At 54.1% G+C, this 21,928-nt stretch overlaps 7 protein-coding genes across 7 annotated transcripts; 3 read left to right on the forward strand and 4 right to left on the reverse strand.

Moving 5' to 3' along the window:
- Positions 1-6,096: 6,096 nt before the first annotated feature.
- On the reverse strand, positions 6,097-8,448 carry MUS18 (UV-damage endonuclease; the record flags this gene model as incomplete). Its single annotated transcript, XM_049337520.1, has 2 exons — positions 6,097-7,740; positions 7,792-8,448. 2 exons carry the CDS (start codon positions 8,446-8,448, stop codon positions 6,097-6,099), a joined length of 2,301 nt encoding a protein of 766 aa, XP_049183389.1.
- A 2,222-nt stretch (positions 8,449-10,670) lies between these two features.
- On the reverse strand, positions 10,671-14,660 carry SEC31 (protein transport protein S31; the record flags this gene model as incomplete). Its single annotated transcript, XM_049337521.1, has 5 exons — positions 10,671-10,715; positions 10,785-11,083; positions 11,140-14,225; positions 14,278-14,397; positions 14,452-14,660. The coding sequence occupies 5 exons, from the start codon at positions 14,658-14,660 to the stop codon at positions 10,671-10,673; spliced, it is 3,759 nt and encodes a 1,252-aa protein (XP_049183390.1).
- A 333-nt stretch (positions 14,661-14,993) lies between these two features.
- Positions 14,994-15,514, forward strand: J4E83_010641 (uncharacterized protein; the record flags this gene model as incomplete). Its single annotated transcript, XM_049337522.1, has 2 exons — positions 14,994-15,323; positions 15,377-15,514. The coding sequence occupies 2 exons, from the start codon at positions 14,994-14,996 to the stop codon at positions 15,512-15,514; spliced, it is 468 nt and encodes a 155-aa protein (XP_049183391.1).
- A 244-nt stretch (positions 15,515-15,758) lies between these two features.
- Positions 15,759-16,335, reverse strand: J4E83_010642 (uncharacterized protein; the record flags this gene model as incomplete). The annotated part of the gene is made up of 5 exons (XM_049337523.1): positions 15,759-15,849; positions 15,921-15,933; positions 15,984-16,046; positions 16,108-16,123; positions 16,177-16,335. The coding sequence occupies 5 exons, from the start codon at positions 16,333-16,335 to the stop codon at positions 15,759-15,761; spliced, it is 342 nt and encodes a 113-aa protein (XP_049183392.1).
- Positions 16,336-16,633: 298 nt separating this feature from the next.
- COX13 (Cytochrome c oxidase subunit 6A, mitochondrial) lies at positions 16,634-17,209 on the forward strand (the record flags this gene model as incomplete). Its single annotated transcript, XM_049337524.1, has 4 exons — positions 16,634-16,700; positions 16,868-16,980; positions 17,036-17,099; positions 17,175-17,209. 4 exons carry the CDS (start codon positions 16,634-16,636, stop codon positions 17,207-17,209), a joined length of 279 nt encoding a protein of 92 aa, XP_049183393.1.
- Positions 17,210-17,881: 672 nt separating this feature from the next.
- Positions 17,882-18,655, reverse strand: J4E83_010644 (uncharacterized protein; the record flags this gene model as incomplete). Its single annotated transcript, XM_049337525.1, has 1 exon — positions 17,882-18,655. One exon carries the CDS (start codon positions 18,653-18,655, stop codon positions 17,882-17,884), a length of 774 nt encoding a protein of 257 aa, XP_049183394.1.
- Positions 18,656-19,184: 529 nt separating this feature from the next.
- Positions 19,185-21,668, forward strand: J4E83_010645 (uncharacterized protein; the record flags this gene model as incomplete). The annotated part of the gene is made up of 1 exon (XM_049337526.1): positions 19,185-21,668. The coding sequence occupies one exon, from the start codon at positions 19,185-19,187 to the stop codon at positions 21,666-21,668; it is 2,484 nt and encodes an 827-aa protein (XP_049183395.1).
- Between the last annotated feature and the right edge of the window lie 260 nt (positions 21,669-21,928).

Below are 21,928 nucleotides of genomic sequence, written 5' to 3' on the forward strand. Positions count from 1 at the left end.
CGCTTTTGCTGGACACAAGCTACACACAAACACACACACATACATACGAGGTTGAGCACATACACACATACGGAGCTCATTACCAACGAGGAAAAACGTGCATGAACAGGTTTTACGACATTTCATGGGATTCTGGCATGATTGGGTCGGTTGGGAAAAGCGACCCTGGGAAACAAGGTTTCGGTCGCGGCATCATTTTCTGTATATTTTTGTAGCGACCAGTTTATGCGGCATACCCTGCAACGATATGAAGTTTTGTGAACAACAACAGTACGCAGTGAATGAAATGAAAAGCGTTCTTCTGCTCAACCCCCACGTTCACTCGCTCCTTCCCTCCATGCCTAACAATAGACACGTGATCCTTTCTACCACCTGGGCAGCCTGGAAGGCTTTCATCCGATTTTCCTATCTTTACAAGATTGCGCAACCTCAGCCAGATCGGGCTCTGCACAGACATCGTACTCTCGGTCTCGCACATGCATCCCAACGCTTATCCCATGCAAGGCTGCACGAGCCGGAGTTCTACCACTACAATGGATTACAAGTGCGGTCGCACGAAGAAAAAAACGAAGAAAAAACGAAGTCCTCAGGCCATCATTCGGACGAGGCTCACCGGTTCGGCGCCGGTCAGCAAATCGTACAACTTGCTGACTTTGGACATGTCGGTCCTTTCAACCCTGCGTAGATTGCCGGGCGCCGTCCACATGCACAACAAGCATCTGACAGGAGACGGGCGTGAGACGGGCGACGGAAAGCAAAATCAAACCACATGTCACCCCCCCAAAAAAACGATCAACATCGTCATTGCAGAGAGTTTGGTAGGGTGTACTACAGCGGGCCAGTCAAACAACGCCAACATGATTACTCAAAAAGAGATGCGCATCTCACATGCCTGCACCAGCTGATGCCTTGACCCGCAAGCTGCAACGGTGGTAGCAACTGACACACTGACACCATAATTGCAAGACAGCGCTACCTTGCGCAACAGGACATTTGCGCAGGGTCAGGGTTCACAGTCGGGTTCAAGGTTTCACGGCGATGGCGAACGGCCGTGGCGCGCAAGAGGCGGTTATGGCGGATTAGAGTGCTGACGAACCGGAACGGCAGACAGCGTTGGCAGCAGCAGTGGCAGTGCGGCGGCACGGGGCAAAAGGAATCGAGGTTTCGGAGATGCCGGGTTGACGGCAACGAAACATTACGACTGGCCCTCTTGGAGGGAGAAATAAAGAATCATGGCTTTGAGAAGAGGCGGAATGACATGTAGCATGGCGATACCGATGCGCTCGTGGTTGATGGTACGTACCTGCGTGTGGATGGTAGGCTCGCTCGCTCCGGCTCAGCTTGCCCTGTCTACTGTGCTGCGATGGACATCCGAACGGCGATCTGCAGTGATTTTCTGCCAGGTACAGCGTGGGATTATGGCTCAGCTCATGTACGTACATAGACCATATATTATTTCCTTTGTTCAAACCACATCATACCAGCAAACAAGTCTTACCATGCGCCTTCAAGTCGCACACGTCATCCCCGTGCATCGCAACACAGAAACGACGCCGGCGCATTGCTTCTCTCATTGCGGGGACCAGAGTATAGTCCAATTTCAGAAAGCCGCAGTTGCTATCCGAGAGGGGGGAAGTACAACGACACGAAGGCGGAGAGAAGCCCGTTGTTGGACGCCTCGAAACTGTATACTTTCGGACATGTAATTCATGCGCAGCCCGTAACGGGGCATTTCGATACTACGAAATAGTACGAATTCAACCGCTTTCCCATTACCCCACGCTTTCTCACTACTGCTGCCCCTCTCTCCGTACTAACGTTACCCCTCGATATTTCCCCAGCGCTCTTTGGTGTCGCATTACCTGCGCTACCCCCTCCAATCTCCGTGCGTGCATCTCCATCTTTTCGCTCCTCGGACAGGTACTTGACTATTATAGTACGATGGTGAAGAGGCAGCAAGTAAGCTGAGCCGAACAAGCCAAGACGAACAAAAGGGTACTACTGTAGCATGAAAGCCAGCCCCATCATCATCAGCGCTAGCAAGTACTCGCGGATTTCGAAGTAACAAGTTTCCCGACGCTATGGGATCCAATTGCGCAGCAGAACGTGACTCGAGATCTTCACTCCGCCGTCGCATTTCGGGTATAGCCAGTCTCTATTAACGTGGTTTATCAGTTCCCTTCCCTGGGATATAGGTAACCTTAACAAATCTCGTTCGGAATTACCGACAGCCTGTCGCTATTGTCGCAAAGGCCATGCCTATTGTTAGCAACCCAAGTATCGCAGCAACCAGCGCACGGGTTTAAGAAAGTACCAAGACGAGATGACGCGCAAGCACGACGCCAGACGCGTTGCGGCGGTTTGGTGTGGTGACTATGTCGGATACGCAGGAACCGCTCGTCTCGTCACACCTCCACGAAAAGAACGCCTCTCGGGCGCTTGCACTTGCACTACAAGTTGCAAGTTCCCCCCGTTACTCAAGCCGGGCGTAATGCCTAATGCGGCCATCGGCTATTATCTACAAAGACGGTTGCGCTGGGCGCGCGGCTTAGAGCTTGAGTTTGTCTGACAGACGCTCGACGGTTATGTCTTGCATGTGATAAATCTGGGGAAACAATCTTTGTACGTAACAACCACAACTAGTTTTTGCGGAGTAGCATAGCCGGTAGTTTGTGGAGAGAAGCGCTTTATCTGCTGCTTGTCTCCACTGGATACGGTGCTGGAGGCTCCGTGATGGGGTGCGCATGGCCTTGCGTTGGGCTGCGTGCGAAGGGTAGCGGGCGTGAGGCGCACGATGGTGGTGATCGCGGGGCGGGCCACTGCACTCGATCACCAAAGGGCCGAAACGGCTGGTGAGATGTGTAGTGGATGTGTGTGCTTCGGGTGCGCATTGCTGAGTGTAGCCATGGAGAGCCGGAGCAGAGTGATTGGTCTGAGATGTTTGGAATGGTGACGTTGTGGCTGAGGGAAAAAGCAGATATCGTGAAGGCGCGATAGAGGCTCTTGACATGGTTTCTTAAGCCGCGACTTCCGTTTCGCTGCCGACTTGAGCAACACGTACGCGTTCTGTATTCTGGTTACATCGGTGGTGCAGTAGTTTCTTGGTAATAACGTTCATCCTGAAACATATGTGTAAAGAAGAGTCCCAAAAGCTACAAGAACAAAACATGTGCTGTTGCGCGTCGTGAAAGCCGGAGCTTCCGACTGTCACGCCCATCCCGCCTTCACCATGATTGCTCATCGGGTCTGACGCCCGCTCAACCCCTCGGACACGCACGTCACTCGGAGAATGAAGCCTCACAGACCCTAATGGCGATAGCTGCGCACCGGCTCCTGGGCACAACGACCATCGTGAATCTCTACCGTCGTCCAACGGCCATAACGTCATGGTAGATACGCCAACGAGCACAGACCTGCCTGCTCAAGGTGTAATGCCGTCTTTCCAGAGCACGAAAACCTCGATTGTCAGTAGATCGCAACGATTCCTGCTCTTAATTGTCGTCGAATCTCTTATGATGATCGTCTTGGTATTCTTCACCATCGTCCTGTACAACCACATTCTGTCAGCCTCCTACATCATAGCACCTGTCATCGAGATTCAAGACTGCCGGACCGCATAGCCTATGCACTCTCCACTGCAACCGTGCATCAGGATGCCGAAAGGATCCTCAGAACTTCTCTGTGCGTATCTTGCACGGACACCGAGGCGCTTGATGATTTTTTCTCTCTGAAGCTCAGGCCCCTCGCGTAGATATTCACAAGCTCGGCCTTTCTCCATTTTCTCCATGTCCAGCACAGGACAGTCTTCGTGTTCTTATCGCATGTGGATCCTGTAGGTCTGAGCGCAACGACACCGCGTCATATACGACATGTTTTCAAGTTCGTTGGTGATAAGGCAATAAGTTGAAGATGGCAATGCGAATTTAGAAGCCGCGGATACACAGTGTGTAGTGCCGAAGATCATGTCTCGACGCGAGTTTGTTCAGACGGCTCGGTTATTCCACAACGGCTATGATCTACTGACACGAACCGTTCAGACGTTCTTCCTCGGGAAACAATCGTCTTTCCTTGCGGCGCCTTAACCGCCAAAAACATCATTCGCTCATTGCGATTCAACAAACAAGCACGCCACACCGCCTGCTGCTGACCAAACATCCAGAAACAGATTCTCCACCTGGTCCCTCAATTCCAGCCACGGCGGTACGGCCTCAAGACGGGCCACCGGTGCAATGCTATTCCGCACGGCAGCCGAGCAAAACATCCAACTCCCCTGCCCACGCTCAGCCACGACTTGGGATAGGCTACCGGCCCCTCGTAACTATCACTCGACCCATGATATATCACATCGTCAATGCAAAAATAAATCCACTAGCGCACCGAATGTTCGATTCAAGAGTCCATGGACATGGTACGGGCATGGACCTCAATCTGTGCAAGGCTGTGCAGATAGACCTGCAGATATGTAGCCGCGGGAAGTTAACCGATTGCGGATAGCAACCAGGTGACTGGGGGTTGATTGGCAGCAGGGCAAGAGAGAGACAATAGACACGGCCTAGATTCGAGTCATGGCTGTTCATCGTTGATCGACGGACACTAGAAGGGGGGGTCTTCTAGATCCCAGCTGGCATCTGGTGTTGACAAACCAAGCGACGCTCTAGGGGAAATCAGTTTGTAAATCGACCGACCCAGTTGCGCAGTACCATTGGTGGGAATTCAACAGACCAGAGATCGTACGTTGGAACTTTATCGTAGTGGAGCGAAGGAGGGAAATGGATACACACGTCGGATCAAAGAACCCATACATCTCAACGGCTTCTCGAAATATCCACAGATAACGGTCTTGGTAGACCCTTTCTTTCTCTCAACTACAACGCATGAATGACCCATCCCACACTTCCAAGGTTTCCAATACGCGACTCGTACCTGAAACCAAGACACACCACGATCAACCCCCCCACCACCATACCCCTCAAAGTAACTATCCAGACTATCCTCTAGAGTTCGCACTAACAGCTTTCCCTCTTACCCTTTTCCAGTCCATGTCCTCCGACGTGGTCCTGCATCAATCTGCAGCTCCCCTCTCCACGCCAGCAGCAACAGCTAGCCTAGAACCAGTGATCCTCTTCACAACACATCCATGCATGACACCATGCATGTGAAGCTATCGATTAAGCTATCGACGCATCTCATGCACCGTGCTGTGATTGTGCCTGCTTCCCCTACCACACCCTCTCTCTCTCTCTGCCTGGTCTGTCTCTCTCCCGCAAAACAACAAGTGCTGACATGTTTGCTCGCTTCGGATGCGTCGTTTAACCCCCATCCGGCCGTGGGATATGCAATGGAAGGTGCTAAGAAGATATGCGGAATGCCTCGGCAACCGTCGGTTGGTGCGGCACAGCAACGGGCCGTGCTTCGATAACCGCTTCGAGAACACCTGAGCCGCTGCTACACAACATGTTTACTATCTTCCCTATTGGAATGGGCTATGTGTGGTGTGGTGAGAGGGGTATCACGACGTGGAGGTGGCTGGCTGGGCTGTGCACCTATCTGCTTCCCTTTCCTTTTTCCCCCTCTGCCCCCTCTAGCGAATGTCAAGGTCCACATAGTGCATGTTTATGCGTTCGTGTCTTCCCCCCAACGAACGCATGTTCGTATGTACAGTCTATGCGTTCCGGCCACTCCAGCTAGGTTGGGAAGGTGAATAGATAGGTAAGCGCGAGAAACACGACATATACCATTGGCTCCTACGTCAATAATGTGGGGAAGGGCGCATTGAAGACTGAATTAGAGCAAAGTAGGCACAGAGAGCAACGACAAGTGGTTTCGGAGAACGAAAGAGGGGGACAAGGCCGGGAAGGAAGGGGCGCGGGACAACGGCCTGAAGCGGGAAGGGAAGGATCTAGCAGGCTTCGGAGGTTTGTTTCCTCTAGCACAAGCACACTTTGACACACCCTCGTACAACCGAGATGATGTGAATTATGCTTTCGATGTCGCTATTTCGTGTTTGAAGGACCGAATTTCGCGTATTCATACATTGGATTGACATTATTACTAGCTGCCTTGGGGCTACCGATGATACTGGTTGTACACACTTGTCTACATGCTCATTTCATCCGCTTCTTCCTTGTAGCTTACTTGGGCCGTGGCCCTGCCAGACTTCTTCCGTGTTGCGGCAGGTCGTGCATTTCGCTTCTGCACAGCAGGAGCCTCGTCCTCGGTCCCTTCGCTAAGCGGGGGTGAGCTAAGTTGATCATCCTCTTCGTCTGACGCCGAAGGTGTTGGCACGGACTTTGCTGCTGCCTTCTTCTTAGTCGATGAAGCTGCTGCTCGCTTAGCTGGTGCGGCCTTCTTGGCTGGTGTCTTGATGGGCGTCTTGACATCCTCGAGTGGAGCGGCTTCACTTGCTATGGAGGCCGCGTCAGCGGCGGTCTTGCGCTTCTTCTTCGCTGGCGTAGCGGCGCCGTCTTCTTTCTTCTTGATGATCCGTTTTGGGGGTCTGAGCCAGTCCTCCATTCCTGGTGGCCAGTACACTCTTCCCTCTGGTCCTCCCATGCCTACTTCCTCGTCAGGTACAATGGGTGGGGGTACGTCTTCTGGCTCTTCCTCTTCAATCTTCGCATCCAGCTCATCGAGCTCGTCGGTCTTCTTCTTCTTGCTCTTCTTGACAGCCTTCTTGGGCTTGGGCTTCCAGGGCTTGTTCTCATCCTGGCGCGTATGTGGCAGAATGTCGTTGAAAGTTTCGAAGCCTGGCAGCTTGAAAGTTCGCATGAGCTCAAATACAGCCTGCTCCTTGTCCTTTGCCTCGATCATCAAGTCCATCGTGTCAGGGCAGGGAGGAAATGTCATGACGCGGGGTGAATGCTTTCTCCGCTTCGTGCGAGTAATCGCAGGAGGTGTTTGCTCAGAGTAATGCATCTTGGGCGTGATCCCTTTCTTCTCCCATGTTGCAAGAATACGGGGATAGTAATCCATGACATCCTTGGTACCTTCACGGATTTGAGTCTCGTCAAAGAGGATGTTGTGATGGTGGTAGTCGAGCACGAATGGGATGTTAAGCTCTTCACATAGAGGCAACAACTCATGCATATTCCATACAACGTCGTCGTTCTCAAGCACCAAACGGTTCTTGACTCCTTGAGGAAGCCTTGCATAGTTCTCCTTGAACCTCTCAATGGCCGCTGGCTTGTCGCCATATGCCCCACCGAGATGTAGGATCATGACAGCATCCCGATCTTGCTGCTCTGGAAGCTTCAGAAGAGAAAGCATCTCAGCATGATACTCCAGATCACGCATAGCGTTGTCAATGACCTGTTTTCGCGGAGAGCCCAATTGTGTGAACTGGCCCGGATGAGTAGTCACTCGATGACCCAGCTCACCGATCACTTTGCCTGCTTCACGCAACGTCTCGGCAGCGAAGGGCTCAAGCTTGTAGCCATACTCGTCATGGCTTGCAAACGGGAATATCTCGCTACTCAAGCGCATGAACTTGATGCCGTACCTGTCGTTCCAGCGCACCATCTTGATGATATCCCGCGCATTAGCGAGGCCAATCTCTTCGACGTATTTCATGCCCCGCGCGACATCCGCTGGTTGTTCCTTATCGGGGCGATTCTTAGTGGCATGTTCGGGCTGGGAGGGGTCCTTCAGGGGATGGCAATGTTCGATGATGCTCGCGATGCGGCAGGTTCTGGAGCTGAAGACGGGAGGGGTAGCACTGCGGAGGTATGTATTGAGACAGGCCTGTATGCACATTCGTTAGTTTAGATTAAAAGGTACCTGCAGGACACATACATAGCCAAGTCGTCCTTTCCACGGAAGAGGAAGGTATTCAGAGTTGACCGGTGGGGGTCTCGACAGGGCTTCCTGGACCTCTGCCTCGTCTTCGTCCTCAGCCTCGAGGTTATCGACATCGTCGGGATCTGCCGCTACCCCAGTGCTGGCTGCAGGTGCAGTGACATTTCCAGCTACGCCATTCACGGCGCCGTTGTTGGTGTCTTCCTCTTCCACTTTGATTTGCTGGGCGCCGGCCTTCTTTCGCTTGTTCTTTGCAGCATTCGCTGCAGGGGCGGCGCCATTCGCTACGGGCCCATCGCCGTTTGTGGCAGGTGCTGAGGGCGCCTTCTTCTTCGCAGGCGCACCTGATGCAGTATTCGCCTCATTCGCAGTACCGTTGCTGACGGCAGATTCCAGCACAGCATCATGCGCGGCGCTTTCGTGTCCGTCAGGCGATGCGCGTAATGCAGTGACTCCATCGAGGATGTCAGGGTTGAGATTAGGGTCGGTCTTTTCAGCCTTTCCCCCACGCGTCGTTTGGCGACGAGGAGGCTTCGCGACGTTTGACGGCAAAGGCACGTCTGTTCGGCGCATCTGTGATCGGTCCATTGGGGGCGCCTCTTCGGTCGTAGGCACCGTAGCTGCTACAGCAGATCTCTTCCGCTTAGGGGGCATGGTTGGAAGATAGGAGATCACGCGCGATCTCTGTAAAGTTGCCGTCGCTCGGAGTGGTGGATGGAATGCGACACGAGAGCAGATGCTGTAAAGGGAAGGTAGCATGTGTCCGGACTCAGGTGATGCCGCTGCAGAGGAACAGCAAGTTTATTGAAAGGAGGCTGAAACCCGCGAACCGTGCTTCTATTGCCATGTTGGGTGGCTAACGCGTCGAGCTCGCGACTACGTCATTACATTGAGGTTTGATAGTATGACGCTGGTGTTGTCTGAGATCGGCTCTGACCCGATCGGCTACGATTAGCGAACCCGCCCGATCTCATGCCAGATCCCACCTTTCGCATTCTACAATCCCATCACGAGCACAATTGCATTCGTCTGGTCTCATCAAGGAGGCTATCGCTACATCTCTCGCTCTCCAACGCGCCATCGCAATGATGAGGCTTGGCCACGCCCGTGGCCGGACGGCATGCTGCTTGCGTATGCATAATGTATTTGCACAATCGTCATTTGTGCAAAGATCCACTGAAACACACGGTCCACTGATGGCCTGAATATATCGCGATCTAAGGGGTACGATCGTCATCAGCCCATTTATATCAATCTTTCACGATAGTATCTGAAAGCACCAGCTTGGTAGCAGTGACTTTTCACGAAAAGCGCGAGAAACCGATCACCTCGTTACGATACCGCCAGATTATCCCAAGGAACGGAGCAGCACAGCCGACTCTAGAAATATTCCCACCTGGTCTTGATCACTATTTGTTCTGCATCCTCGTACATATATAAAACTAGGTGATAATACCATGCATGTCAACCTAACAGTAGAGTGACTCCATATGCACCACCAAACCAAACCATTGCATGAACAACCAGGCCATCTTCAACGACCTTTTAATTTCTTCAAATCACAATACCAAGTTCACACCTCCATCGTAACACTAAACACTACTTGCTCGTCAGACCTCTTCAGCCTCCTACTCCCACACGACAAACCAAGACACAGCAACACCCAAAACATCAGAGCATCCTTCGAATCCCCATCCCCATCGCCTGCTCTCCAAACTCAGCACTACAGCACCTCCCACGGTACCTACACGAATTTCTATTCTCTCCACTCCGCTCTCTACCTTCCCGTCTACCTCCTACCCCTCTCGGGCTTCCTTATCTTCATCCTGACTCTTACCCTCACCCCTCTACCACTTCACCACAGCTCCTCACCCCTCCCCGTCTACCTTTCACCAACCCCTTCCACTCCCTCCCCTTTATCCCTTTACCCCCTCAACCACCCCGGCATTCCCTTTCCATTAATCCACATCAGCAACACCATGTGCAGGAAGAACAGGACGCATACTGCTATCCACAGCCAGATGAATCCTTTGAACACCATTATCGTCTTCGCAGGCGTTGTAGATAGGGTACGATAGTTGGGTATCTAGGTTATTTCATTCGACTGCGGAGAAAGATGGCTCCACGCGCGTGTTCGTTTTCGTGGACGCTTTTCCAAAGTTTTCTTGTGTGGTGGTGTGGTGGTGATGTGGTGCTGATGTGGTTTACGGTGTGCCTTGGTTAGAGGTTGATGGCGTTCAGACTTGTAGGTGATTATTTGTGCAGTTGCTGTTGAGACACGTAGGTGGGTTGAAGCACAAGAGTGTTGCAGCGGGATTACAATCTTTTCAGGTTTCTAAAGAACGAATTCACATACTTTGGTTCAAAGTTTCGCATATTTTCACTCTGTACCAAGCGTTACAATTGACACATGATTGGGTCCGTATGGCCTTGTTCACTCCGGCACATAATTTGAGATTGATAGCGTATCCGACTTTGGTGGTGTTGTCTTTGTGCAAGCTTTGGAACGGAGCAGCTACATGAGACGTACTTTACAGGAAAACATATATCGCGTAAGCAAAGAAGGCATATCCATTATGCATCTACACCCAACACGCATCACTCATCCACAAACTACGCCTCATCACCATGACCATAACCATCACGCGCCCACACACACAAATCATGCAGCTATCTTTATTCTCTAAGCAATGCATAGCGCTAAAGACATTCCTTCGAAACTATCTCTATTCCAACTAATCCCCATCTACCCCCCTTCCAACCCTTTACTTATACACCTTGTACACGTAGACCTTGTCCACGTAGACATACCCTTCATCAGCAACATCGACCGGCGCGGAAGAAGCCGTAGCCTTAACAGCAGAAGCAGGCGCCTCCTAAGCAGTCGACTTGCTAAACTGAATCAACCGCTTAACACCAACCTACACAACCAAAAATTAGCACTCCATCCTCATCAAACCACAGAGTACAAATGCTCATATTTCACTTACCATCCAATTACTCCCCTCATCCGTCTTATTCGTCATGAGATCCGAGAAAATCGCAACCGCAGCATCATACTGCTTAGCCTGAATCTGGGCCGCGAGTTCATTCATCTGCTGGATAGTATCAGGCTTGAGCAGGTCCTCGTTGTTGAGATGGTCAAAGAGGATATTGAGCCGCTTCTCCGTGTCGGCAACGTGCTGTTTGTATTGAGCTGGTGCTTTCGCTTTCACGCGTTGGAGGTCTGCGTCGAGGATCTCGTAGATGGGGCGCGAGGCGTCGGGGATGTGGGATCGGTCGCCGGGAGCTGGGTTCAGGGGTTAGATTGAGATGATTCTTGTGTGTGGTTTGGGGAGCACTTACGGTACTTGGGCGCTGCTTGCGCTGCTGCTTGCGATTGGCCGGTTCCAGGTCGGGAATCGGGCCTTGGTGGTCCGCCCTGAGGACCGCCTGGAGGACCGCCTGGAGGAGGTCCTGCACGCGGAGGTCCTTGAGGTGGGCCCCTTGGTGGCGGTGCTGCTGCTGCAGGTGGCATCTGCTGCACAGGCGACGGTGCGTATGCTGATCCTACGGGTGTGAACTGGCCAGGAGGAGGCGCAATGTTCCGTGGCGGTGGCATTCCGCCCATCGGTCCAGGGGGAGCCGATGGTTGTGAACCAGGAGCAGGAGCGTAGCGGTTCGATGGCGGAGCGGCAGCAGTCGGTGGTTGGTATGGCGATGCTCCACGCTGTACTGGTGCCTGCTGTGGAGGTGCGAAGCCAGCAGGCGGAGCAGCATAGTTGTTTGACGCTGGTGCTGGCGCGTATGGGTTCGGAGCACCAGTTGGGGGTCCAGACGGAGGAGAAGTCATCCGGGGAGGGCCTTGAGGAGGACCCTTTGGAGGAGGTGGAGGTGTCGACCTTGCTCCTGGGGAGAATGGACCTTGAGGTGGACCTGCGAGGGGCTGCTGCTGGTTCGGGAACGGAGAAGCTACAGTGTTCATAGGAGTGCCACGACGCGAAGCTGGCTTGGGTGGACCGAAGTCTGGTGTGTCGTTCCAGGCAGGAATACTGCCTCTGTTGGCTGCTGGCACGATTGATGGCGAGTTTGAGAAGTTGCGTGGCGGGGGTGCGATTCCTTGTTGGGGCGCTGCGTTGTAACCATAACCCTGAGGCTGAGATGGCTGGTAGCCAACCGGTGTGTACGAGTTGCCGGGTGCTGCTGCCGGTGTGAACGTTGATGGTCCAGTGGGCTGAGCTTGCGAGGATAGGGGGTTGACTGGAGCATAAGGTGACGCTCTTGGTTGCGTTTGCATAGGGTTGACCGGAGCGTAGGGCGTCTGCTGGGGCGGTGCCGGTGTTGCTTGTGCAGGCTGTCCATACGACGGGACCACAACTTGACGACGACCAGCAGTGGTTGATTGGGCTTGCTTTTGTGCTGCCGCTGGCTGAGCTGCAACCTTCCTTGTGGCTTGCTTGACCCGGTTCCTGGCAACATCTGCAGCTGGGTACTTTTGAGGCAGGAGATCCAGATATTTCTCCGCAATTGCAAGCTGACCGTGGGCAGATGCGATGTCAGCGTATTCAACGTACTTTGCGTACAAAGGCTCGAGTTTCCAGTCGTCCTCCTTTTGCTGTTCGGCATCCTTGAAGTTGGTGACCTTTCGGAATACAGTGACTTTCTCGATGAACTCCTGTAAAGATCGTGCGTGGATAGAGAAACTGTTGTCGCCGTCGGTCTGCTCAATGCCCGCCTTCTCACTCTCCTGAAGCTCCTGTGCCCAGTTGACAACGACCTTCTCAAGCTTGGAACCAGCCAAGTAACAGAAAGACGCATCTTTTCGGTACGTTCCTTCCTCTTCAGAGATGGCTTCTTCGAGTCGGTCTCCCAGGGCCTCGCAAAGGTCGGGGAAGTCGGCCTGGTCGGCAAATGTGCAGATCGTGGCCATGACTTCTTTCCAGTCCTTGAGGTCGGCATTGTACACGAAGTCCCATAGATTCTTTCCGACCACTGACGCAAGCAAGCGCAGGTAGTTGGGTGCGTCGGACTGTCTCTTGAAGTATGCAGCCTGTGCCTTGGCGATACACTTCTCTCCACCGCAGATGGCAATCATGAAAGCATCTGATAGTCGGTTCTCCTTCAGGCACACGTCCAACGCCGCGTTGAAGTCACCAAGCATGAGGTTGCGAGTGATCTTGGTGTCGGCTTCCGACTCGGAACCGGTGTAGATCTGGAAGGGGTTGTTGGTCTTCGCGCCCTTGGAAGCCGCGAGATCGGACAAGAAGTTGCCCTCGTCTGTCGCATTGTCGAAGAACGAGGACCCCTCATCCGCATCGCCGTTTGTCTTCTCCTCCTGCTTCTCTTCTTCTGGCTCTTCATCCTTGTCGGAGAAGCCCAGGTACTCGACAAGCTTGCTTCGCGGGTTCTCCGACGTGAGAGTCTCAATTACGGTCCAGTCGGCCTTCTCTTCCTCATTGGCTGCCTTGGCAATCTTCGACTCGCAGATTGCGGTAATGTCGCCCTTATCTAGAGCCTTGTCGAACTCTTCGCTTGCCGCGCTAACGTCCGAGTCTACAGCAAATGTGGAGATAGAAATCTTGGATTTGTTATCGACGATGCCGAATCGCACCAGCTTTCCACCAAAGCCAAAAGCCACACCTGCTCTCCTCTTCAGCCACTTCGGGGGTGTCTTCAGTGAGAAAGATGCGCCCTGAGGTTCTGCGTGAGTCTGAGCGAAGAAGTCCTCGCCTGCAGGCGCCTCCGTCGCGGCCTTGTTCTGGTCCGCGCCAGCCCCAGTGTTTTGTAGTGTTTGAACTGCGATCTTGCCGTCGAAGGATGCGGTCGCGAGGAGGTTCGGGTTCGAAGGGTTGAATCTGGTCTGGAAGGTCCAGTTTGTCACGACTGGGAACTCGCCCAGTTGCTCGCCGGTGTGCGGGTTCCACGCAATCGTCCTGTTGTCCTTGCCGCAAGACAACAAAAGGTCGCTGTCTTGAACACACCACGAAAGCGACAGCACGCCCTGGTCGTGTGCCTGCAGCGTCTTCTCTGGCGCATTGGTGTTGCGGAGGTCCCATACCAGCACAAGCGGGTTCTGGTCGGTCGGGATAGCGGTAACGAGTCTCGTGGGCACATTGGGGTCCCAGGAAACCGCGCTGACTGTTTTCCGTCCATAGTGGTTTAATGTGAGGTTCTCCTTCTTGAGCTTGACGTCCCAGACGGTGACAAAGCCGCCGCTGCTGCCGGTTGCCAGAATATGCGCAACTTTCTTATTCCAGTCCAGTGTAGTGTATTCGTCGGGGTTCGCTCCAGCCTTGCCGAGGCGGAAGGACTTGGAGTCGTCGGCGAGGTCGTGGACGTAGAGCTCGCCCTTGGCGCCGGCCGAGGCGAGGATGTTGGATCGGAAGGGGTTGAACTGTATCGCCTGGATGGGGCCGGTGTGCTTGTCGATCTGGTCAATTTCCGCATCGTCGCTGCATAACGTCAGCACTCTGTGGTTGCATGCAGCTGTCCTTGCGCTCTGACCCTTCGCCTGCCTGCAGCTTCTCTGCGTCCCATAGCACGAGTGCCCCGCTGTCGAGTGCGCCCGCTATTATGCCCCGCGGGTACTGTTCGCTGGGTTGACTCCACGCAATGTCATTGAACCTGGCATGCCGTTTAGTTCTTTGGTCCCAATGGCTTAGGAATATCCTCTAGTACCTCGATTCCACGCTCACAGTAGCAACGGGCTTGAGTTCGACACCCTGCTCGCTGTCGTCCAACTTGAGCTCCCAGAGCTCTAATTGTGTTTCATTCGAAAAGTCGGCATCCACAGCCCCAGCCTTGGTTCCAGTAGCAATCAGGGGCTGCGTCGGGCCTGGCGACCAGGCGAAACAGGCGGTCCGGGGGATTTCTCGTAGGCGGACCATGACGGTGTTGGGCGGTGATGGCGCCGCGGTGTCAGATTAGCGAATTGGGGAATACGGCACGAACAAAATGATGGACAAGGGAGCGGGTTTTGTAGAGGGCGACGAGAGGGTTATGTGGTGTTAAAGAGCGTCCGCAATGTGTCTTGAGCGCGGACTGGGAGTTGAGGCAACGACGTGCTTCACCAGGACCATCCACCTGTCCTTCCCTGGTCCATGGCGGGCGCGCCAGCCAAGGTGGGTCCCGCTAACCACGTGATATCGAATTTCAGCGCGCAATCAAGAGAACACGACCATCCTACCACCCAAGTCGCAAATCGCAATCCACAGGCAACCATGTCGAATTTATCAGACACGTCACGACTAAAGGCCACCGTGTTCGTCGGCGGCCTCGACCAGGCAGTCACCCAGCAGACGCTTTTCCACGCCTTCCTGCCTTTTGGCGACATTGTCGAAGTCAACTTGCCCAAACCGGAGAACCAGAGCCAGGGCGATCAACATCGGGGGTTCGGCTATGTTGAGTTCGAGACTGCCACCGACGCGACAGACGCCATCGACAACATGGACCGGAGCGAGCTGTACGGTTCCGTCATCAAGGTAGCAGCAGCCAAGCCACAGAAAGACGCGAATGAAGGGTTAGGCAGCAAGACCGCCATCTGGGAGCAGGTACGTTTCTTTTCATATGAAAATTACACGTCTGGTATGCTAACAAAATGCAGGAGGGCTGGTTGGCCAAGCATGCCGTGAGTGAGGAGGATCGCAAAGCAAGTGAGCAGATTCAAGAGGAGGCGAACGGGCCCATGGACCCAATGCAGGGCCTGGAGGGTCTTGATGAGGCTGGACCGAAGCCAGTGTAACCTCTTTGGTTCTTTGGTCTCATAGCATGGCGTTTGCAGGCGTTTGGGAAACATTTGATACCAAGTGCTGTCTCGTGCATATCATATCAACTACACAACACAAAGGGATCTCATGCTTGATTATCGAACGTGACTCGGACTCTATCCCGTATGCTGTACCTATACACAATGGCTGCTGGAGCCCTTCCAAGCCCGCCGATTCCATCCTTCTCGTATCCGGTTTCCTTCCTTCTCAGCCAGACATCTAGTCCTGCTTGCCCTGTCGCTTGAGACGGAGCGTCTTGTCGACCCAGAGTTTCCGGGTGATGGAGAAGAAGGCCATGCCGACGGCGATGCTGTAGATGTATTAGACTACGTGTTATGAAGGTGTATGTGAGGGTATATGCGGCGCAATGGAGGGGCTTACGCGAGGACGACGACTAGAGTTTGGGTCAGCAAGATTCAGGGATACGGGTGGAGGTAGACGTACTCAGAGGCCAGATCTCAGTGGGGATGTTCTTGAGCTGGCGGATGCGCTGGGATACGGTGTGGGCTACATGGTCAATCGTCAATTCATGTTCGATGGCATAAAGTGGATGCTGTGATTGGCTTACCGCCGTGCTCCTCCTTCTGCAGTATAGTTAGCATCAAGTTCCCAGAGGATAGAGTTCGGTAAGGCATACGGGGACGGGGTTGCGCAGGCCCATTGTCTGCCTCATCATGAGCTGGGGGCTCTGGCGCATGGCCATCATGCGCGTAGGTTGCATGGCCGCCATGCGTGTCGGCTGCATGGCCAACATACGAGTTGGCTGCATGGAGAGGGCGCGGGTGGCTTTGAACATGGTGGCGGTATTGCTGACTTCGCAATTGGGGTGGAGGATTGTTCGTAGACGTTGTCGTGGGGGTGAATCGAAGGACGTCTTCCGGGGCTTTCGTCACAGTGAGGCACGCAGATGCTGAGAGAGCTCGCGGGCCCTGTCGCCCGGAAAACGCCGAGCGAATTGTGTGTGGACAATGCGTTTCGGGTCGAACCATCGCAACCTCACAACTTCACTTCCGTCACCACTTCGACTGCACAACGCCCGCCTGCCATTGCCGCCACGCCCACGCCCGAACCACGCCCAATCCCCCATCGCAATCATGTCTGACAACGAGAACGGCGAGAACGGCGACGAGCTCGTAACCAAGCCCTTCAAGTTTGTCACTGGTGAGCTTTTCCCGCACCTCCGCATGTCGAGCTTCAATCGCTAATCTGCCGCCGCACAGCTGGTACGCCCTCCCTGGACTTGCACTGCGCCCTGCCCCGCCTGCCAAAATGACGCCTGGAGCTTGAGATGGGCCGTATTGGGTGCTAACATGCTTCGGCGCATATAGGCTTCGATGCCCGCTTCCCCAACCAGAACCAGACCAAGCACTGCTGGCAAAACTACGTCGACTACCACAAGTGCATCATCGCCAAGGGCGAGGACTTTGCTCCCTGCCGCCAGGTGCGCACTCCGGAAACGTCACATTGAAGATGGGCATGCATACTGATGGATATAGTTCATGTTGGCCTACAAGTCCCTGTGCCCCAGCGGCTGGACATCGCGATGGGACGACCAGCGTGGTGAGTAACCTACTTTGGACGCATTGCTCGAATGCGCAACGGACTTTGAAGATTCATAGCTAACACCTGGAATAGAGGCTGGCAACTTCCCCGTAAAACTCGACCAGTAGAAAGCTCGCGACGACACCCAGCATGCGACAGTTTCTTAGAGCAGGACAGGATCGGATCAGAGTGGCATTTGCAACTTAGAGCCCTGTATCATAGCGATCGATATCAGCAATGCGACTCTGGTCTATCTACTTTGCCACCCCACTGCACCGCTACCTCGTGATGTCATGACCCCCTTCGCGTGACACCATTAGTCTTCCCGTCGTCTGTCTAGTCCTGCATATCTCCTGCATATCGTAGACACCGTCGTACGACGTATGCGGACCTGATGTTTCAGACTCGCCATATAAACTTCATCACATGCATATGCACGCCGATCGAACCAAGTCTCCTAGTGTCATACATTATCATTCATAGTGTGTGCTCGATATACGAGATATGTAGTGAGTGTAGCCAATTTGCAGTAAAGTTGGGACTTTCTATCCTGTACAGATAAGGGGATTGATGAGGGTGAATCGCCGCTGGTGTGCAAAAAACAACGCTAAGGTGACAAAGGGACCAAAGGGACCAAGAAGGAACAAAGTGACCGCCCAGTTGCGCCCGCAAGGCCAGACCGCTAAATGCATGCAAGACCTGCTCTGCTATAAACAATCGTGAAGAACTCAGGCGTTATCGAGCCGAGTAGATAAGGCTGTGTTGTTAGATTCGGGGTATCGAGCGATGGGGAAAGAGGACTAGTTCGCGGTCGGATATGCGTTCACTGCGAAATTGCCGAGATACTTCGGTCGTCCACATGCCCGCAGTGAGCATGTGGGCAGAGGAATCCAGGACTGATACGGCTCGGTGCCCAGCATAATCTCATGACCCTCACATTGAAACCGCTTGAGAGCCCAATTCGGGTCGTCAGTCCGTAGGTCTTGCTCCTCCTCTTCCTCTTCCTCCTCCTCGGGAATAGCTGCATTCGCGTCGTCGCCATGAGCGCTATCCTTGCGCCAGTGCTTTCCCTGATCCAGGATCTCACCGATACTAGATAGCGAATCCGGCGCTGCCGCAGCTGGCTGGTAGGAAGCATCGTAAACCTGGCGAGTGTTTGGGTCCATCAGGCAATCGAAGCCAGTCTGTAGCGCACGGTACTTCTTCGCGTCATTGGCAAAGTACACACCACGAAGACGGCGGTACGCAGCCCTAATCTCGTCGGTGGTGGCCTTGGGTGTGAGTTCGAGGATAGCGTAGTGATCGACAACATCGGAGGCGTCGTTCGTCGGCGAGGCCATGGCTGGGCCTTTGAGAGTATAGCATCCCTCTGACACGTATATCGAGGACCTTTTCGTGTGCTGCACCATTGGAGAGTTGTCTGCTACACTAATGGGCCGGGGGCGTTGGATAGCTTCAGACTGGTTGCGCCCGTGGTTGTTGAAACGTTTGCGCGGAGAGGGCGATCGCAGTGGGCTGAAATTTATCTTGCACATTTGCTCGGAAGGAGGTTGAAAGCTGGGAGTCGGAGACATTGTGGTGTATGTGTGGGTGGTCATTATGTACTAGCAATAGCTGGTGATAGTAATAGAGGATGCTGTGTGTTGTGGTGGCGCTGTTCAAAGTAGAGATGCTGTGAGATGCTGTTGTTGTGTGAAGACGCAGTGTGGGAAAACATTGAATGATCAGGACATGTCCTAGACCACATGGACAGGGCAGCATGGTGGCTGCGCACAATGCAGGGGATAGGTGCAATCACAGGGGGGCACAGCAAGTGGAGCTCTAGGCCGAATCGCGAAATGAAGATGTTGTGAATGGAGTAATTAATCAAACAACGGGCTAGGGGGGGTCGGCGCGATGAAACAGAATGCAGCAGACCAATGCCAAAGGGTCCAGCGCGGCACTGGTAGGCTGTCAGTGCTTCGGCGTAACACGTGCGGACGTGACGAATGACTCCGCGCTAGTAGGCCCGTTGGTGTGGAGATCTCGCTAAGATTTCAGTCGCCGCGACCGTTGGCCCAGTGAGCTTGAGATAGCATAGCATAAGCTGATAGACGTCCCACCATGGCCGATAGCTCGAGGAAGAGAAAGCAGCCTGCCCACACGGGCCCTGGCAATCCTGTTAAACGCACCAGATTCCAGCAACGACCCCAGTACGTCATCCCCGCCGTTTCGACTAGCAACGCGTACCCCAATGGCGAGATCAACGTCAAGAACTTTCTCAAGTCGCACGAGAATGAGATCAGGTCGCTCGAGGGCGCCATGAAGTCCGCCAAGAAAGGGCTCTCGCGACGGGCTTTTCAAGATGTGCCACGGGAGTTGAGGAGGAGGACCGCAAGTCACAATCCGCAGCGCGTGCCGAAGAGATTGCGGGTCAGGGCGCGGCAGGAAGCTAAAGAAGACAACACGCCTATTGCCAGAGGTACTAGTGGGAGTGGTATTGGGAAAGGCAAGAAGAAGTTCCTGAGGAAGGAGGGGAGGGAGCAGAGTAGGCAGAAGGCGAAGCAGAGGAGGGATGGCAGTGGGAAAGACGCCGACGGAGACGCGAAGATGGAGGATGCGCCGAAGCAAGTCACGAAGCCCTCACCACCGAAGCCGAAGCGCAAGTTCCCGCCCTTGGCCACACCCGCTACCCCTCCATCGCGATTCCGCAGACGCCAGCGAGACAAGACCTGGCTTCCTACGCACCTGTGGCATACGAAGCGCGCAAAGATGACGGATTCGAAAGAGCCTCTCTGGCGGTTTGCGATACCATTGCAGCCAGCGGTCAAGGCATACCGTCTCACACACAGAGCTGCAACCCAGCGGGGAGCTGTCGCGTGGGATATGAGCTACATGTCAACCCTCAGCCTAGAAGGTCCTGAAGCCAGTATAGTTGGGCTACTCAAGGGTCTGCACTTCTCTGCAGAGGACACAGATGATCCATGGCAGAACAGAGGCAGGGCTAAGAAGTGGCGGAATGGCACTAGGACCTGGGAAGGCTGGGTATACGAAAGAGAAGCGAAGCCGTTGGTGAAGATCGCTCGGGTGACTGTCATCTGGTGTGCACCGCATGCAGATGGCAAAAAGACGAAAGCTTTCATGAGAGTTCATCCGGGCGCTTTCTTGCAGCTCTGGGAGGAAGTTATTCGCACGGCCAAAGTGCAGAAGCCTGCTGTTACCGTGCGAGATCTCCGCTTCGAAATTGGGTCTATTGAGATTGTAGGCCCGGCTACTGCGGAGGCCCTCTGCTCTGTTCTTGCCCCTGTGCCTTCTCCTGAGGCTGGCTCTGATACTCCACAGTCAGTATGGCCGACTTTGGCCTCTGTGACGGACGCTGCATCGTTACCAGCCGGTGCGCTGTTGTCGTTTGATATTTCAGATCCCCGGCTTCGCGATCCTCCTCGCACTTCCCCGATAGCACATGATCAGCAATCGCTGAACGTCTTGACGGAAACTCTCGCAGCTTGGCCAATCGACAATACCCCCACTCCAGCATCAATCTTCGACACCAACAGCCGACTAGCCGCACAGCGAACCATGCCCTCTCAAAAATCAATCAATCGCCGGAAGAGCGCATGCACATTAGGCGAAGACCCTGAGGCCCGATCCACGGACCCACGTATTCCGACACTTGTATTCGTGTCACGAGAAAGCAAGTCCTGGACCATTCTCCTCCCCTGGAAATGCGTCATGCCTGTATGGCGACAGATTATGCGCTACCCGGTCTCCACAGGCGGCAACCCCAGATTCGGCGGCTTGAAAGAGAGACGTCAGGTTGACTTTGAGCGCTCGAAGCCGCACTTCCCGTACGACCATCCTGGTACAGAGGCTGGTTGGGTCTGGGAAGAGCGTGAGCGTGAAGTGAGGAAGCACGAGTGGACGAAGCGTCCGAAGGGGAAGAGGATTGAATGGTCGACTATTGATCTTGGTAAGGGTAGGAAGGGCGAGGTTGGAGATCCGTGGTCTTGCGACTGGCAGAGATTGATTGCAGATGTGTCTTCACGTCAAGAATCTCGAACTCCTGTCAGACAGCTCTCGTTCAGACAAGCAGCTGGTATGGTTGACGGCACGGCTTCGTCGAGCGGCTCGTTGTTGCCATCAGATGTATTCACTGTCAAGATCACAATGGTCCAACGAGGCACCCCTACAGACTGCGCTCGCATCTACCGACTGCCTAGCGACCCACAACTTCGAAGCGAATGGCTGGCCCTGCTGCCACAACCCGGCACGAAGCGTACGTCGACGAAGCAACAGAGTCGAGGTGTCGTTAAGCAGCCAGACCATATCCAGCGCAGGGATCTTGCAAGGAGTCTCCTAGACAACGGCCCACCGAGCGCTGGCGAGGAGAATTACCCTCTAGTGCCTGACGAAGTGGATCTAATCGGCTTCGTCACAACGGGCAACTACAACCTCGCAGAGGGCATGCCGACAGCGGTTGCGAATCTGGTAATGCACAAGGTGGTCGCCCCTGGGTCTGACTCGGGCGTGCCAAAATCGGATCGCGTGTGCATTGTGCGACAGGCGGGAAGTACCATCGGCAGGCTGGCGCGATGGGAGGTAGTCTAGGTAGCCAAGATAGCCGTGGATAGATGCTCTGAATGATACCCATTGCTTGTTGTAGTCACATGCATCAGTGGAGACGCGCAGCTCCACCGCAGATTTTCTTGGGTGAACACGCAGTTCTCGGTGTGTGGGTGGGTGTGTGGGGTAGGCCAACTCTGGCTGCATGCGCTAAATCGGAGCCGGAGCAGGGATGCGCGATATGTCCCGTCGTGGCCGCTAACGTCTCAGCAACCATTTCTCCACGCCCTGAACACCATAGTCCA

Source organism: Alternaria metachromatica (assembly GCF_023757995.1).
Source record: "Alternaria metachromatica strain BMP 0045 chromosome Unknown scaffold_48, whole genome shotgun sequence".
Lineage (NCBI taxonomy): Eukaryota > Fungi > Ascomycota > Dothideomycetes > Pleosporales > Pleosporaceae > Alternaria > Alternaria metachromatica.